The 18353-nt window shown below is 51.2% G+C and overlaps 2 protein-coding genes across 2 annotated transcripts; both read right to left on the bottom strand.

Moving 5' to 3' along the window:
* Positions 1-9459: 9459 nt before the first annotated feature.
* LOC123088015 (early nodulin-93) lies at positions 9460-10136 on the bottom strand (the record flags this gene model as incomplete). Its single annotated transcript, XM_044510147.1, is given in 3 exon segments — positions 9460-9829; positions 9905-9966; positions 10079-10136. Coding segments are annotated over 3 exon segments (312 nt in total), but the record flags the coding sequence as incomplete, so codon positions are not given.
* A 2153-nt stretch (positions 10137-12289) lies between these two features.
* Positions 12290-13284, bottom strand: LOC123088014 (early nodulin-93). The gene is made up of 3 exons (XM_044510146.1): positions 12995-13284; positions 12778-12839; positions 12290-12690 (listed from the first exon to the last, which is right to left on the bottom strand). The coding sequence occupies exons 1-3, from the start codon at positions 13056-13058 to the stop codon at positions 12505-12507; spliced, it is 312 nt and encodes a 103-aa protein (XP_044366081.1). The 5' UTR covers positions 13059-13284; the 3' UTR covers positions 12290-12504.
* Positions 13285-18353: the final 5069 nt, after the last annotated feature.

The raw sequence follows: 18353 nt of genomic DNA, 5'->3' as shown, positions 1-18353 counted from the left end.
CTATCATAATACTTCTCGGGGTGGCAGTGCTCCTTGCCCTTCGGCGGCCCCTCGGTCATTAACTTCTTGGCATCCATCTTTGCCCAGTGCACTTTCGCGCAGGCGAAGGCCATGCGCACACCTTCAATGCAAACTGACCACTTTATAACTTCAAGCCGCGGACAGGCACTCACAAGCCGCTTTACTAGGCCGAAGTAGCTGCTGGGTAGGGGTTAGGCAAGCCACATCCGGACTATGAGGTCCTTCATGGCCAGTTCGGCCGCCTTGTGCAGTTCGACCAGTTGCTCCAGCTCGTCGCTCAAGGGCATCGGATGTTCGGTCCCAATATACTGAGATCAGAACAACTTCTCTGTCGAGCTCCCTTCTTCAGCTCGGTAGAACTCTACGGCATCAGATATGCTGCGTGACAGATCTGCGAATGCTCCTGGAGAGCTCCAAATTCGGGTAAGTAAAAGGACAGTCTCCTTCACATGCTTGCTTTGCATAATGAATGCCTTACCCGCCGCTATCTTCTTGGCCGCCTGAATCTCCTGGAGGGCCTTTTGGGCTTCGTCCTTGGTGTCTCGTGCGCTCTGGAGGGCCTTCGCAAGCTCGGACTCTTGCGTCTTAGAGTCACGCTCCAAGGAATCGCATTTTTTGACGAAATCCTGGAGCTCTTGCTGGACCTCATCGATTCGGGCCTCTTGCTACTCGCGCTCGGCGCGCTCCTTGGCCGCTTTGTCTTCGGCCTCGGTCAGCACCTTTTTAAGGGCCGCCACTTCGGTCGTGGCCCCTATTAAAATTCATGACGCTTAGAAGCAACAATTTTTTCCTTTATACATATATAGACGGGGTATTGTGTACCTTTGTTTTCATCCAGCTGCCTCTTCATGCGGCCGAGCTCTTCCTCGGTCTACTCCAGGCCCGCTTTAGTCCGGAGACCTCCGCAGTATGAGCGGCAGTGGCCAGCAGTGACGCCTACTTATTCACATAGACATTTTCTGTTAGACTCCTGCGGATGTTATTTGATCCTCTGTTCGACCTTTCTTTTCGAACACCAAATACAGCATCATGGGCTACTGTCTATGTTGTGATACTTTCTTACAATTTTATTACTTACCTCAAAGCCTGTTAGGAGGCTCGCGCAGGCTTCGGTCAATCCGCTTTTGGCGGACCGGACCTTCTCAATCACCAAACTCATAAGAGTACGGTGTTCTTCATCAATGGAAGTGTCGCGAAGCGCTTCTAGCAAGTTATCCGATGCCTCTGGATGGACAGAGGTCATTGGTACAGGCGGCTCGCCCTCCTTAGAGAGAGGCTGCCTTCCTGAATCCGGAACCACTTGGGTTTCTGGAGCCGCATTCGGCTGGGGGCCAGACTTGCTGCAGCCCCCGCCATCGGAATCCATGGGGGTCTTCCCTCCCATGTGCCCGGCATCTTGGATTTCGCCTTGGGGCGTCTCCAGAACTGTCTCCCCCTGGTCCGGTATCCTCTGAGACAACACCTCGGTGTCGTCCATGGGCCTGGGGGAGGAGGCTGTCGGGAGTGAATCACTGTTTATCGCCGACGGGCCCAAAGACCCATCCGAAGAGGATGCGTCGATGTGGGATGTGGCCGAACTGCATATGCATGTTTGGCATGATAAGAAGCAATAAATCAAAACACACTGGAAGCATTAAAGTGTCCGGATGGTTACGACTTAGCCAGGGGCTTGTCCCTGGGCAGCCACTCCTCGCCGCTGTAGGTGGCCATGGTGGAGTGGTCCGGAAGGAAAGCCTTTCCCTTCTTGGACGCCCCAGCCTCCCCTTGTGGGGCGACCTTTCTCTTCTTTGCCCCCCGGTTGGGGAGGGGGGAGGGATTTCTTCTTCCTCCTCCTCGTCTTCGTTGGAGGAGTGCGCCTCGATGTCTTCAAACGTCATGTCCGATACAACCTTGCACCGGAGACCCTTCCTAGTCCCTGTTGCCTTCTTCTTGACCTTCTTCTCCGGCACCTCATAGGGTGCCGGAAACAGCATCTTCGTTAGAAGAGGCGATGCTGGATCTTCAGGTAGCGGAGCTGGACAGTCAATCCGCTCTGCTATCGCTACCCAGTCCTGTTAAATTGGCATGGAGGCTTAGATTCCTCCCGCGAATATGCTGGGGAAAGGAACACCTTGCAAAATATAGAAGAAAAGAGCTTACTGGATTGGCGGGGCGCTCTGCGCTGAGTCCGCGATCCTCGGTTATGGGCGGTGCTACCTCGGTGGCCTTGAACAACACCTTCCAGACGTCTTCGTGCGTCGTGTCGAAGAGCTCTCACAGTGTCTGGTGTTCGGTCGGGTCGAACTCCCACATATTGAAAGCCCGTCTCCGACATGGAATGATTCGGCGGAGGAGCATGACCTGGACCACATTGACAAGCTTGATTTTCTTGCCTATCATATTTTGGACGCAGGTCTGAAGTCCGGTCAGCTCCACCGATGACACAGGCCAAGCCCTTCTCTTTCCAGGAGGTGAGCCGCATGGGGATGCTGGATCGAAATTCGGGGGCTGCCGCCCAGTTGGTGTCACGCGGCTCGGTGATGTAGAACCACCCCGATTGCCACCCCTTCATGGTCTCCACAAAGGAGCCTTCGGGTCAGGTGACATTGGGCATGTTGCCCACCATGGCGCCCCCACACTCTACTTGTTGGCCAACCACCACCTTTGGCTTCACGTTGAAGGTCTTCAGCCATAGGCCAAAGTGGGCGGTAATGCAGAGGAAGGCCTCGCACACGACGATAAACACCAAGATGTTGAGGATAAAATTGGGGGCCAGATCATGGAAGTCCAGCCCATAGTAGAACATAAGTCCGTGGACAAATGGGTGGAGGGGGAATCCCAGCCCGCGGACGAAGTGAGAGAGGAACACTACCCTCTCCTGAGGTTTAGGGGTAGGGACGATTTGCCCTTCAGCCGGAAGCCTGTGCGTGATGTTTGCGGATAGGTATCCGGCCTCCCAAAGCTTCGTGATGTCCTCCTCCATAACGGAGGAGGCCATCCACTTGCCTCCCGCTCCGGACATGCTTGGAATGGCTTTACGGAGAAGGTGAGAACTTGCGCGCTGGAGCTCGAGGGAGGGAGAATGGATGAGCAGAAGAAGAAGAAGGCGTGGGTGAAAAAGGGGAATCCTTATCTCTTTAGAAAGGCGGTAGAAACCATGCGCCTCCCCACTTGCCGATAAACTATCTTATTCCCCAAGCGTCGTGTTGATGGCGCGGTTGGGTTACCCACACCCGTATTGATGAGAATCCGGTGATAAGGGGACATGATCTCTGCTTCGACAAGACGTACCAATAAAACCTCCTCGCAAGATGTGAAGTGGCAGGTTGAGAAAAACGGTTCGAATAATGACCGAGCCGTAGCGTGATATCATGCTATGAAAAGTTATCAGCAGATTAGATTTTTGGAATATTGTGCTCTCTACGGTGGTATGTGGAATTTGTTTTGCAGAGCCGAACATGATCCTTGTATTCGAGATCTTCTATGGAGTATTCGGAGAAGGAACCCGCCTTGCAATGCCGAAGACAATCTGCGCGCCGGACTCATCGTCATTGAAGCCTGGTCTAGGGGCTACTGAGGGAGTCCTGGATTAAGGGGTCCTCGGACAGCCGGACTATTGGACTATGAAGATACAATATTGAAGACTTCGTCCCGTGTCTGTGTGGGACTCTCCTTTGCGTGGAAGGCAAGCTTGACAATTCGGATATGTAGATTTCCTTCTCTGTAACCGACTCTGTGTAACCCTAGCCCCCTCCGGTGTCTATATAAACCGGAGGATTTAGTTCGTAGGACAACAACAATCATAATCATAGGCTAGCTTGTAGGGTTTAGCCTCTATGATCTCGTGGTAGATCAATTCTTGTAATACTCATATCATCAAGATCAATCAAGCAGGAAGTAGGGTATTACCTCCATAGAGAGGGCCTGAACCTGGGTAAAGATTGTGTCCCCTGGCTCCTGTTACCATTAGCCTTAGACGCACTGTTCGGGAACCCCTACCCGAGATCTGCCAGTTTTGACACCGACAACGGCGGTGGCCAAAGAAGAGCGGCACCGGCGGCCTGACGGCGGCGGCGGAGGCTAGGTTAGGAGCGCGGTGACGGTGCTCGATGTAGGCGAAGAACCCTGACAACGTGACGAAGACCGACGCGGACGGTGGCATTCCCGCGCCCAGGGAGAGGGCGTGTCGCATACCACGGGAGGTCGACGCGCGGTGACGGCGGAATGGACTGCAGGCCGCGGCGCTACGGCCCGAAGGGGCAACGCAGTGGCGGCGGGCAGGTCGGGGCGACGGCAAGAAGACCTCGGGGCGGCGGCAGGGACCGCGGCGCTACGACCCGAAGTGGCGGTGCAGCGGCGGAGCGTGCGTCGGTGCAACCATTGGGACGGCCTCGGGACGACGGCTGGGACCGCGTATCGCGGCACTACGGCCTGTAGGGGCGACGCAGCGGCAATACGCGAGTCGATGCACCGCGAGGTGAACCACGGGGCGGTGGCGCTGTGGCTCGACGGGGCGACGCGACGGCAGCCCATTGCTCGATCGGTGGAGGGGCATGCTGAACTCAAGGACGATCTTCACGGGGCCTACGGAGGCGCGCGTAACCGATGGACCAGGTCGGTCGCGCGGCCTAGATGAAGCGGTGAGCGGGTGATCAAGCCGATCATGCGCGAGGTCGGGGACGCCCCTCGGTGGAGGCGGGGTGGCGGCGGAGTCCGAGATGAGGTCAGCGACGACGGACGGTGTGGGACGTCGTGCGGACGAGCTTGTCAGCACCGGCACCCAGGCTGCCAAAGCAGCGTTGGCGCCTTGGCAGCGAGGCCCGAGCGACCAACGAAGCAGCGGCGCCCGAGTTGAGGCAGCCAACGAGCCTGACACAGCCGTCCCTATGCAGCGGAGGACGAGGCCAGCGAGGAAGACCGCCGGGCCGCTGTGCAAACGCGGCGGAGGCGGGTGGCGTGGATCGATTGGCGGGTCGACGCGCGAGCGGCGGCTACTATTGGCCGCCGCATAGCGCGAGGCCGCCGGGTGTAGGCGATGCAGGTGCCCCGGTCGGAGCAGGGCGTTGATGGCCGGCGTAGGGCGTCAAACGGGCCAGGGCGCGGACGACGGCCTTGAGGGCTGCCTGTCGCGCGATGCCGCCGGGTCGGTGAAGTAGCCGGTCGGTCGCGCCGGTGTCGGAGTAGAGGCGCGGGGTGTCGACGGCGGCGGCGGGCAACACAAACTGATCAAGCATAGATCAAAATCAAAAAGAAAAACGCCGATCAAAATGACCAGCGAGAGAGCAAAAAAAAACCCGAAGCAAGGGCTCGAGAAAAAGGCTCCCTAGGGCAGCCGGCCAACACGGCTGGCGGATGAACCCTCGATATGGGCGGCGCGGCCCCCAGCGACGGTCATGGAGGCTGACCGCCCCGGCGGCGGTGCACGGGTGCAAAAGCGGCGGCGGCTAGGCTTTAGAACCCGAAAATTGATACCATGTTAGAAGGGAGAGAGGGATCTGGTGAAATAGTTGTTCGTTGTATTGCTTGAGCCTCGTGGGCATATATATATAGGAGTACAATGATTTACTTAAAGTACAAGACAAGCCAGAAAAAAATCCTAGTCTATCTCCTCTTTCCTGATAATCACGATACTCAACAGTAAATGTTTTCACTAGCTAGCTATGTCACCACTCGCACAACCACCATACATCTCCCGTCGTCGTGAATCCCGACCCCGGCCAAGGTCATGGCTACCAAATATACCGAACAAATGGCAAGAGGGGGAAAAAGATGTGGCTACCGAATAAAACTAACCGCATACCGTTCAAAATTCTCAAAGGAAGTTTAAATCTCAATTTAAATTTATTTGAGCTAGGCATAACTATGTGTTATACTCATTTTAGGGCATCTCCAACACCGACCCTCAAACCGCCCGCACACATTCGAACTGCAGAGTTCGGATGTGCTTTGCCATCCAATGCGTGTATCGGTCTCACGATCGGTCCAGAGGCACTTTTTCCCGCAAATTGGAAGCAAAGTGGGGAGGGTGCGGGAGTCCAGACAGCAGGCACGTAGGGCTCCGAATCCCCGGCCACTACCCCCCTCCCTCCTCCCGGTCACATTTTCTTCCAAGCCGCCCCTTCTCCCCATTGCTTCCTCCTTCTCCGACGTTGTCGTTGTACCTCTCCGGCCGCCACACAGGCATTGCCAGACATACGCAAGCAGCACCGACACGCCCGCTCACCTTTTACAATGGCGCCGTCCATCCAGGACCCGTCGACGACGTCCATGGCTGACACCATGCCTGACAGGTGTTTGGTCAAATATAATTGAGCTTATTTTTGAATGGCATTTTGTTTATTTAGTCCACAAAGAATGGTGGGGGTACTCAACCATGGAGGATGAGTTGTTGTGCGATGCGTGGTTGGCCATATCCACGGAGTTCATAGGCTGTAGCAGAAGAGGGATCTTCTGGCAGCGCGTGCATGATTCGTTTCACGCGCAAAAGCACATTGCTCCCCATGACATGCACATCATCCATGATCTCAATGTGCAGTCGTTATCGTATCGATGGTACGCCATCCAGACTACCATCACCAAGACCATGCATTTAAGTCTTCTCTCCCACTAAGCCATGCAAAATCTACCACATAAGCGAACTAATAAATTGCAATAATTTTTGCATTACTCTATGCATATAACGTTGCCACATCATGCATGCATGGTAGTCATCCTTTACCTGTTTGTTCGAAATGATATTTTTAGCAGTAATTCCAAAATTTATATTCTGTTTTTGGAGACTTTCTTTTATTGATTTTCAAACTAATATTTCCTTTTCATTGGATGTGAATATTTTCTAGCAACTATCTCTGCATTTTTTAACAAAGTTACGTAGCAACGCGCGGGGTATCGTCTAGTTCAAATAACGTAAAGGTTTTTTACTAGCTATCATTTATGCTCTTTAATTTTGGATCCCTCCTACTGAATTGAAGTTTTAAAATCTGACTTTGATTTATGATTTTGATTAGGTCAACTATTTCTGAACATGCTCTTTCATTTGGTTGAGGTATTTAATTTTGGATTTTGATTCATGATTTTGACGGGGTTAATGATTTCTCAAATTAATTGACAACAACCAGCTCGTAAAAACACACTAATCATGTGTTGTGCACCTCTCACCATCTAAAAAAAGAAGCACCAGCATGTGACACCATGGCACCAATATAATACATGAGGCTACCAACGCAAAAAACTTGCCAACATAAGTATAAAAAATTGGACCGGGACTTCCCCACATAAGTATTTGTTGATTAGAAAATAACATATAATCACACCGCTAACAAATCTCACTGAGAACCACATTAAAAAAACACTCCATCATCTTTCTCCCACGCCAAACCAAAAATTATCTTTGTGAAATCCAACAACAGCAAAGCAAAGCGCGTCCAATCCTTCTTGTAAAGATGAAATAGCAAAAGAAAATTATGTAGCAAAAGATGACTTCTATGGGAACCGTGTCATAATTGGACTAACGTTGTTCAAATCCAAAGAATTTTAGACTAACTGGTTCTATATAAATTCTAAATCTTATAAATTTCGGATCTTTTGGTGAGATCGGAAATAATTTTGGTGTCGTGCAAATATTTACACTGATTTATTACAAAGTTAGGTAAACTAAATTGTGATCACTTTCACACCAATGTCATCATGTTCATGACAAAAACATATATACATCACATGTTCATGTCTGCCATTCACTTCAATTTATGTATAAGGTAAGTACACATGAAAAAAACATGGACGCCGATAAGTGCCACACGTGTGGGCGTTAGGGAGACTGCCCACACATTTTGTGTGGTGTATAAGAAAAACAGTCCACATATCTACGTGTGGGCAAAACAAGTAATGCCCACACACATCTTTTTTTCCCTCCCGATCCCTCTCACACGCGTGCGTGTGGGCGAAGTAGATAACGCCCATACGCCCCGTATGTCAGGCCTCGTACCTCGTGGTCCCGCACGCCCAGCGTGAAAGTCACCGCGCGCCCGCAGTTGCCATGGTCCAGACCCTCGTCCATGTTCGTTTAACTGCAGTTGTCATGTCGCTGAACTACGGTTGCCATGTCGGACAACTGCAGTTGCCATGGTTGCTCAACTGCAGTTTGCCATGTATGGTCTGGTCTATTGTAGTTGTCATGATTTCAAAACTTTAGGAGTTGCCACATACTACCACTAGGCAGTTGAGAGAGTTGCCATGTGCTCACAAGCATACTAGGGCAGTTGCCATGTAAAAAGGAAGAATTGTCATCTGCTTACGTGCACGTTAGGGCAGTTGCCATGTCGCTGAACTACGGTTGCCATGTCGGACAACTGCAGTTGCCATGGTTGCTCAACTACAGTTGCCATGTATGGTCTGGTCTATTGTAGTTGTCATGATTTCAAAACTTTAGGAGTTGCCACATACTACCACTAGGCAGTTGAGAGAGTTGCCATGTGCTCACAAGCATACTAGGGCAGTTGCCATGTAAAAAGGAAGAATTGTCATCTGCTTACGTGCACGTTAGGGCAGTTGCCATATACCATGCAAAAACACATGGCAACTCGGTAAAGAGAGAGTTGTCATCTGCTTACGTGCACACTAGGCAGTTGCCGTGTACCCTGCAAAACACATGTCAACTCGGGTAAAAAGAGAGTTGACACCTGCTTACAAAGCACACTAGGGCAGTTGCCATGTGCGTTGCATAACATATGGCAACTAGCAGCTTGGGTGTGGAAGAGAAGATGGCGTGTGGGCGAGATGATAAATGCTCACATACTAGCCCTTGTGCGTGCATGGAAAGTGGCGTGTGGGCGAACTGTTGAACGCCCACACACCAGCCCCTCCCGTGTGGTGAAACGATCGTGTGGGCGACCGGATGAACGCCCACACACCAGGCCAGTCCTACGTGGCACTAAAAACATGCCAAGATTCGTGCGCTCACAAACGGACGCGGATCCACGCTTGTGGGCGAGATGTAAACGCCCACACGTGTGGGCGTTAACATTTCCGAAAAACATATATATACATCACATATGCATATACAAAGCAAGATATGTGATTCGCCAGGGGAATTGCCAAATTGAACACGAACATGACGATTCAGTTGTGTGGACTGAGTTATTGATAGTTAAACAACTATATATTCCGGGGAGATCAGTGGCAGCAAGCAATGGAGATGTAACACTGATTTTTGACATGATGCATGGTGTGTAAATATCCCCCTCTGAGAAATTTCGGCATCTTTCTGGGATCACCTTGGATCAAAACGGCACTGTCGCTGAATTTGCTAACTAGAAACTAGGATCTGAGGTTTACTATATGTTGTCGCTGATCAAGTCGATGTGTCACGTGGGTGGCAGCGAGCCAACAAGATTAAACTAAACGTCAGCTTGAGGTTGCTTAACTTTTTATATAATCTGACTGACTCATCAAAATAGCCGGTAGCTGGAAAATATTGGTTAACAAATGCTGGTACATCTTTCAGTATTGCTAGCTCAAAAGATGCTGTACATGGCTACTTGCATGATGAAAATTATATTATGACCTCCCTTTGCTGATCACTGTACGCTATGCACTTTGGCATACACGGTTCATTGGGCATTACTAATAATGGATCTAACTAGTGGAAGGAGGTGTTCTTGAGGTGCTCCGGCGCGTCCTCGAAGGAGTGCCTCCTGGCCATGGCCATGGAGAGGATGGTCTTGTCGGCGACGATGAAGTAGGCCATCCCAGCGACAGTGGAGATGATGAGGGCCTGCCCGGTGGGGTTCAGGTGCGCCTTGGCCCACGGCAGCATCCTCACGCTCGCCAGCTGAAATGACAGGTAACGCACTCATGAGACATGCTATGAACCATGGAAGAACTGAATGGCTAGCTGGCTACTTACTGTGGGGACTGCGGCAGCGACGGTGGCGACGGCCGCGGCCTTGGCTCCCGCCATGGTAGCTTCTGCAGTTTCGGATAGGAATGTTAATCAAGATCAAGTTTCAGCACACACATGACCTGCAATGAGTGGGATATACGAGCAGAGCAGGTGCTGGCCTGAGGCCGGAACCGTTACCTTTGGAGCAGCGCTTGGCGGCGGCGAGCCTCTGGTCGAGGTAGGCGCGGGTCACCGTCGACATCTTGGCGAGGGAGGTTGGTGGTACGAGAAGTGAATTGGCTAGCAGTGAACTGCGTCAGGTAAGATGAGTAGTGGTGTGTGAGATGAGATGAGATGGGCAGAGCGAGGTGGTCCGGCGGGATTTATAGGCTGCAAGAAACCGCGAAACCGGCGTGCGCGCGGAGAGGAAGGCGAGCTGATACGGTGGGAAGCGAGACCGTGGGTTTCAGAGGATGGCCGGCGACGCGGCAGAGCACAGATGGCCCGCATATAAAAACCATCCCACGTGACTCGCCTCTGATACTTTTTCTGATACTTTTTGATGACCACTGCACTGCAACTAGTATAGGTAAAGATAAGGCGTGGATGGATCGATCGGGGTTGGCAGGGAGCGTGTCCCAGTTCGTGCGTAGGTGCTGCATCGTAGGAGCATGTGCGTGAGTGTGCCCTCCGTTTTGTTGGCGATCTGTCTGGTCTGGGTGCTCCCTGTTTTTTGGCCAACCCGGCCGCAATCCAATTCCGCGAGCGGTTTGCTGCAAAAAAAAATTTTAACACAGTGCAAACGCAAGCGTTCATATCGACGCGCAAACGCACTCCGGCGCCAGATGAACACACGCACACCCGGGCGGCATATCATCTTCCGATCCTTATAATCGACAGAAACGTCTCCTCACACTGAACGTGCATCATAGATAATCCTGAAATAAATTCAGGATAAATACCAGCACCAGGACTTTAACTTTAATGGGCTGGAGATACCATTATTCTCCTAACAATCCAATCACAGGTTGGTTCACCCTGCAAATCTTTTATTGATCACCGGAAAAATATAAAGTTGATCACCTATTCAAATAACGTAAAATGTTTTCACTAGCTAGCCCCGTCACCGCTTGCACAACCACCATACATCTCCCATCATCGTGAATCTCGACCCTCACCAAGGTTTTGCCAATACCCAAAAAAATACCAAGAGGGGGCGAGAAACATATTTACCCACAAATACCAACTGGACACTGTTCGAAATTTTCAAATACAAATTTATTTGTGCTATACTCATTTTAGTTGGAATCCGCTAGCATCGCGGTGCTTGCCTTTGCACACCTCAGCAGAGCGAGACCTTAGTGTTGAATGCTTAGAGCATCCACAACCGGACCCTTTATATTGGCTTTATATGTTTGGGCGGATGATTCAGTCACTGACCGCTCAAGAAACAGGAAGTCAGCTGACTTCCTCAAATTAGTCTTATGCGTCCGGGCCGACCGGCACCCCTCATATCCGACCCATATCTGAGGTGGATATGGGGAGGCTCAGACGTGTCCTCCACGTCGAATCCGGCAGACAGGACCCACCATAAATTTCATCAAATCACCTCAACCTAGCTAGACCTGCCCATTTTCTCTCCTCTTTTCTCCAGCGTCCACGATGGCCCTTCCCTAGCTTCGCCACTGTCCTGACCCTAAAGCGACAGCATCACCGCCACAAAACTCCTCCCTGCCATCCTCGTCGCCGCAATATGTCCCGCTCCTCCCGTCATACACCTTGCCATCTATGCGTTCAATAATGTCCGAGCAGTTTCTTTTATTCTTTTATAGGCAAAACGATTGATTTGTTGGATGATGAGTATAATGAATAGGAGCTTGATGAATTCATTAAAAAATAATTCATCGACTCATCAAAATCGGACAACAAAGATGCAAAGTTGATGATGATGATCAACATCCAGGAGGAATTGGAGTACATTCTGAACTTCAAAGGTCTAATCAAAGGGAAGAGAGTTCTAAACTGGGATAGGGTCGCTGGCGCACGAGTGCTCTATTAGTACTACTTTCAAACCAGATCAACATTCCTGAAACATTTTTTGTCGTATGCGAAACCCTTATTCTAACGCGTGGGGGTGGGAGTGGAGGTACATGATCTATGCTTCAGGCACAAGAGGGATTGTCGTTCTGTCCTTTGTTAAAATGCACATGTGTTCTGAGGATTATTTTCCTTTTTTATCTTTATAAATACTTTCCATATTTGCCACGCCATATATTAAACCTTATCAAAAGATTTAAGAAGTGAGGATAGGGGGTCGAAGAATGCAGTGTTATTTCGGTCTTGTGCAGGATCTGCCACTGGCCACATGTCAAATGACAACCACGAACAAGGATGGTGGGTAAACCTGAGTTGTACAAATACAAGTCATTATGAATTCAAAATTACTGGTTGGATACATGATGATTACTTGATCAGATAAGTGCTTGCTCGGAGAGAAGCGCAGTAGACCACTCACTGTCTGCAAGCCTCGCCTGATCGCCTCCCTAGCTGAATCAGCAGACATGTACAGGCCGACCGGCGTACACGGTTTATTACGCACTATTAATGGAGCTATTATAGCGTAATTACTGGAAGGAGGTGTTCTTGAGGTGGTCTGGCGCGTCGTCGAAGGAGTGCTTCCTGGCCATGGACAGGATGGTCTTGTCGGCGACGATGAAGTAGGCCATCCCGGCGACCGTGGAGATGATGAGCGCCTGCCCGGTCGGGTTGAGGTTCGCCTTGGCCCACGGCAGCATCCTCACGCTCGCCAGCTGCAGAGAAAGGAACGGACGAAGAACTTGGTGAGCTGATTGTTCGTCCTTGCAACTAGCTGTGCCGGCTGAGCAATGTGTACTTACGGTGGGGACTGCGGCGGCGACGGTGGCGACGGCCGCGGCCTTGGCTCCGGCCATGGCAGCCTCTGCAGTTTCGAACCAACACAGGGATGTTAATCAACACCAAGTTTCAGCACAGACAGTACTACACAAAGCTGCAATGTAGTACTTGGAACAGAGCAGCAAGAGCATTGCCGGCATGGTGAACGGGCGCGCCAGGCCATGATATCGTTTTGGTTACCTCTGGAGCAGCGCTTGGCAGCGGCGAGCCTCTGGTCGAGGTAGGCGCGGGTCACCGTCGACATCTTGGCGGGAGCAGAGCTTGGTGGCACGAGATCCGAAGGAAGTGAAGTGTGTCAGGTAAGATGAGTAGCGGTTGTGTGAAATGGGATGGTGCAGAGCTGGGTGCTCCGGCCGGATTTATAGGCTGCAAGAAACCGCGAAACCGGCGTGCGCGCGGAGAGGAAGGCGAGCTGATACGGTGGGAAGCGAGACCGTGGTTTTGAGACGAGCGGCGGGCGTGCGGGATGGCCGGCGCTGCGCTGCGGCAGAGCACAGATGACACCGCCTCCTTGGTCCGCATATAAAAACTAATCCAAGTGACTCGCCTCTGATACTTTTTGATGACCACTGCACGGCAGGGAGCCAAGGAGCGTGTTCGTGCGTAGGATAACACGTAGGGGCATGTGCGTGAGTGTGCCCTCCGTTTTGTTGGAGATCTGTGTGGGCGCTCCCTGTTTTCGTCCAACCCGGCAGCAATCCAATTCCGCAATTCCGCGACTGCTTTGCTTCAAATCCTTCGTTGATCAACTTTTTTTTAAAACACTATAGATATAAGCGCTCAAATATACAAGCATACACTCGAAGTCACCATGGAACGTCTTCTTCCACTGAACACACATCGCCGAAAATTGACTTGAACCCTGATGGGCTGAAAATATTCCTATCCTCCTAACCATCCAACTACATGTTGGTTGTCTTCGTTCATCACCTTGGTTGCCGAGAAATATAAAGTTGGTCCCCCGTTCAAATAACCGATCGCACAACCACCGTACACCTCGCGTCATCATGAATCTCGACCCCGGCCAAGGTCATGGCTACCAAATATAATGAACAAATGCCAAGAGGGGGCAAAAGATGCGGCTACCGAATAAAACCGAGTGGATACCGCTCAAAATTCTGAAAGGAAGTTTAAATCTCAATTTAAATTTATTTGAGCTAGGCATAACTACTCATTTTAGGGCATCTCCAACACCGACCCTCAAACCGTCCGCACACATTTGAACTGTGCGGTTTGGATGTGTTTTGCCATCCAATGCGTGTATCGGTCCGCTGACCGGCCGGGAGTCACTTTTCCCCGCAAATTGGAAGCAAAGTGGGGGTACTCAACCATAGAGGATGAGTTGTTGTGCGATGCGTGGTTGGCCATACGCACGGAGTTGGAGTAGAAGAGGGATCTTCTAGCAGCGCGTGCATGATTCGTTTCACGCGCGAAAGCACATTGCGCCCTATGACATGCATACACATCATCCATGATCTCAATGTGCAGTCGTTATCGTATCGATGGTACGCCGTCTAGACTACCATCACCAAGTGTTGTGACGCGGTTACTCGGCTAGAGGCAATGTGGCCATTGGGTTCAGCAGCGGAGGAGGTCGTACCGTAATGTGGCCATTGGCCATTCTTGCTCAACTTGTTGGTTGAATCATTTGCTCACTCAATGTTGGTCTATACATTGTCCCGAAAGTGCCGCCATGATGTACCATAGGATAGAGGGACAACCTTTTACGTACCCACACTGTTGGATGAAGCTGAAGCCGCAGTATGTGTGACGACATGATCTATTCATGAAAAACTTGTTGAACATCCGGTCAAGCTCGTTGAATTTGAACTACTGTTGTACTAGGCTTATTTGCATGCTATGTATGAATCACTTGCGCTATTTTCTATCTGAACTTTGATTAATTCCGTCGGATTTGATGAATGTCGTCCGGTTTGTGAAAATCCGGCTTGAAATGTATGTGGCTCCTGCATCCGTGTCCACGGACTAGTTCCTCTGTCTCGAGATGGATGCGGGAGAAAATTTGTGGGTCAACATTGAAGATGCCTTTAACTAAGAATACACTAACATTGCAGTGGTTGCCTTTGCGCAGCTTAGTGAATGCGAGACCTTCGTGTTCAATGCTTAGAGCATCTACAACCAGATCCTTCATATTGGCTTTGTATCATACCCTTTATATCGGATTTGTATGTCTAGCGGACGGGTTCAAGAAATAACAACCCAACCGGCTCCCTCAACCATACATCCGTGCCAACCGGCACCCATCATATCTAGCCCATATCTGAAACGGTTATGGGGAGGCTCTGACATGTCCGCCACGTCGGATCCGACAAACAAGACCCACCACAAAATTTCATCAAATCACCTCGGCCTAGGTAGGCCTACCATTTTTGTCTTCTCTTTTCTCCCTCGTCAACAACGTCCCTTCCCTAGCTTCATCACCACCCCAGCTTCGCCACCATTATGACCCCACAGTGTTGACATCACCATCACCACCACAAAACTCCTCCCTGCCATTTTCGCCCCCGCGATTTATGTCCCGCTCCTCCAGTCATACACCTTTGCCCTCAATGTGTTCAATAATGGCTAAGCAGTTTTTTTGGATTCTTTTATAGGCAAAATGATGGATTTGTCAGTCTGGTAGGATGAGGAGTATACAGACCAGGAGGTTGATGAATTCATTCAAAAAGAGTTCATTAGTTCATCAAAATCGGACTACGAACATGCTGTGTTGATGATGATGTCAACATCCATGAGAAAATGGAGATGGAACTCAAGCACATTCTGAACTTCAAAGGATTGATCAAAGGGAAGATAGTTCTAAACTGGGATAGGGTCGCTGGTGCACGGTTGCTCTATTAAGGGTATCTTTAAGGTGGACACTCAAACCTTCACTACATGTCCAGATCGGAGTGTTTGGACCACTTTTGCCATCCAACGAGGACCTATATATGTCTGCTTAGCAGTTTGGGCGTACGGATTCTAGTATCCCAGAGACAAACATGGGGGGCTTTGGTGGAGTCCGGACCTGCACTTGACCAACCACATGCATGGTCACCCTCTTATCTCTCTCCTTCCAACCGCACATGCATGGCCTCCCTCTTCTCTCTCCTCCTAACTGGACTTCAAAACACAAATATCCCACTACATGCATGATCCCACCTACTTTTTTCTCGTCCCAACTGGATACTTTGTGATTATCATTAGATGACTCCCTCCCGCATCATGTCCACATACCACATTCGGACATACAAATGAACATATGCTGGAGAAATTTGTTGGTCTGTGTTGGAGATGCCCTAAGAGCATCTACAACCGGGCTTGACAAATCCGACCCCCGCGTCAGTGACCGGTCACCCCTTGAAAAACGAATTCCGCATTTGGAAACCTCAAATTCATATTATCACATGCAACATGAAACCTAATCTACGCATATCTCTTCAGGTTCCGCTCCCCGCTCGCCCGGCTCCGCCCTGGCCATGTCTGGCGGTCGGCTGCGCTCCTTAGTGTGTTGGTCCGGTCGCCAGCAAGGTAGGGTAGGGCATGGGACACGAGTTGGCTCATGGGGCTCAAGGCCCCGCCATCTCCCATGCCCTACTCTTCCTCGTCGGAGACCGAAACTCGAATGGTGCCGGTGGATGTCAGATCGATGATGGATCCGTCCAGGAACAAGCCACCGATGTCCACCACGATGTTGTTGCGGCGCCCGAACTAATGCGCCATATGGGGAGCCGAAGAATGCGACTCCGCCTCGCCGACGTCCGCCGCCACGAGGGTTGTCGCCGCCTCCCGTGCCCGGTGCCTTGCACGGCGTGCATGCACTGTCGTGGACTCATGGGACGAAGGTGCGTCCCCAATATCGGAGGGGTTGCACGTCCTCCAGCGCATTCGGATGCCAGACGGATCGCACATACGGCCTCCGGAGAGGCAGCTACGGCCGGCCTAGCGTCGGATCCATGCCCCATTTGGGCAGAGGCAATGGATTCCCGACGAATGGAGTCCGAGCAGCCGTCCACGGGCCTCCTCCCGGGCCCGGCAAAGCGCAAGCCGGACGGCCATCTCCTCCTCAGGGCCGCGCGGGATGAGCTCGGGGTCGACGGATTTGGAGGTGAAGGACTTGGATCCGCTGCCCACCATGCCGGAGACGACCGAAAGGAGCCTGAGGCAAGCTTGGGTGGCGGAGGGGAGAGGAGTGAAGTGGCTAGGGATTGGTCCGACAAGCGGATGGGGAAGATTTTAGGGTTGGGTGGGCCAGCATGGGCCGGGTCTGGCATGGGTGGCGGGCCCGGATGCCTCCATATCCGCCCCATATTTGGGCTAGATATGGGGGTGCCAATCATCCTGGGCGTTTGAGGGTCGTTTGAGAGGCCCGTCTGGCTGAAAAAATCGTGACCGGATTATCCATGAAACATTTTTGTCCTATGCGCAAACCCTTATTCTAGATCGTGGGGGTGGTAGTGGAGGTACATGATCCGTGCTTAAGGCACAAGAGGGATTGTTGTTCTTTCCTTTGTTTAAAACTAGTCAATGTGCATGTACGTTAATTTGGAAGTATATTAAGCGCATGTGGATATTAAGTAGGATATTATTTATGTGTTATTATGTGATTAGCACTATATTTGGCATGAAATTAACTGCACGCTAAACTTGTTGAGCGCTCGACATTAAAGCAGTATATGTCGTTGGATTGACATGATTTGATGGCCGATATTAATTGGATATGCCCCTTGGGTCTTTTTGTATTGGTATAGATATAGATCAATGTTTTAAATAGCGGGCTACAAAAAATAACGGCGGGCCTTCAAATCAGCTATAGCAGAGTTATAGCAGGCTATAGCAGACTATAGCGGGCTATTTGTGAAGGCGGCTATTTAGCGGCATCTTGCTAAAAAGGCTATAGCCGGCTATTTAAAACTATGATATAGATGCACGTCTGCTCTAAGGGTTATTTTCCTTGTTTCTTTAAAAACTTCCCATATTTGCCATGGCATCCATTAAACCTGATCAAAAGATTTAACAAGTGAGGTGGCTTGAACCCGATGTGCATTGCGAAACAGGGGAGGATTAGGGGGTCAAAGAATGCAGAGTTAGGCCAACTCCACCGCACGATCCATCCGTGACCCATCCGGTCCGCTTTTGTCCGTTTGAGGTAAAATACGACCCAGCGGTAATATTCAAACGGACAAAGTTGTCCGCTGGTGTCCGTTTCAGTCCGGCCCAACCCCAAATCTAGACCAAAGTTGGGTCACAAATGGGTCTGAATGGACACAGACGGACGCGCTCCTCGGCCTCTCTCGTCCGCTCGTGTCCGCCACTGGCCCACAGGTCAGCGACCCACACCGAGCCACTCCCGACCTCGTTGCTCTCGTTGCTCCCTCGTCGGCTGCCGGCCGCCCGCCGTGTCCGCCGTCGCACGCCCCGCGCCCGCCGCCGCGCCCGCCGTCGCCCCGCGCCCGCCATCGCCCTGCGCCCGCCGCCGTGCTCGCGGATGAGGCACGCCCCCCATGTTCAGGATCTGCAGCAGCAGCGCCCCGCTCGG

Source organism: Triticum aestivum, chromosome 4A (assembly GCF_018294505.1).
Source record: "Triticum aestivum cultivar Chinese Spring chromosome 4A, IWGSC CS RefSeq v2.1, whole genome shotgun sequence".
Classification (NCBI taxonomy): Eukaryota; Viridiplantae; Streptophyta; class Magnoliopsida; order Poales; family Poaceae; genus Triticum; species Triticum aestivum.
The sequence above is the reverse complement of the archived record's forward strand: the minus strand, read 5'-3'. Positions and strand labels throughout refer to the sequence as shown.

Coding starts and splice junctions, on each gene's coding strand:
- LOC123088014 (XM_044510146.1), bottom strand. CDS start 13,058: ATGTCGACGGTGACCCGCGCCTACCTCGACCAGAGGCTCGCCGCTGCC. Junction 12,840..12,994: donor TGCCAAGCGCTGCTCCAGAG/GTAACCAAAACG, acceptor TCGAAACTGCAG/AGGCTGCCATGGCCGGAGCC. Junction 12,691..12,777: donor TCGCCGCCGCAGTCCCCACC/GTAAGTACACAT, acceptor CTTTCTCTGCAG/CTGGCGAGCGTGAGGATGCT.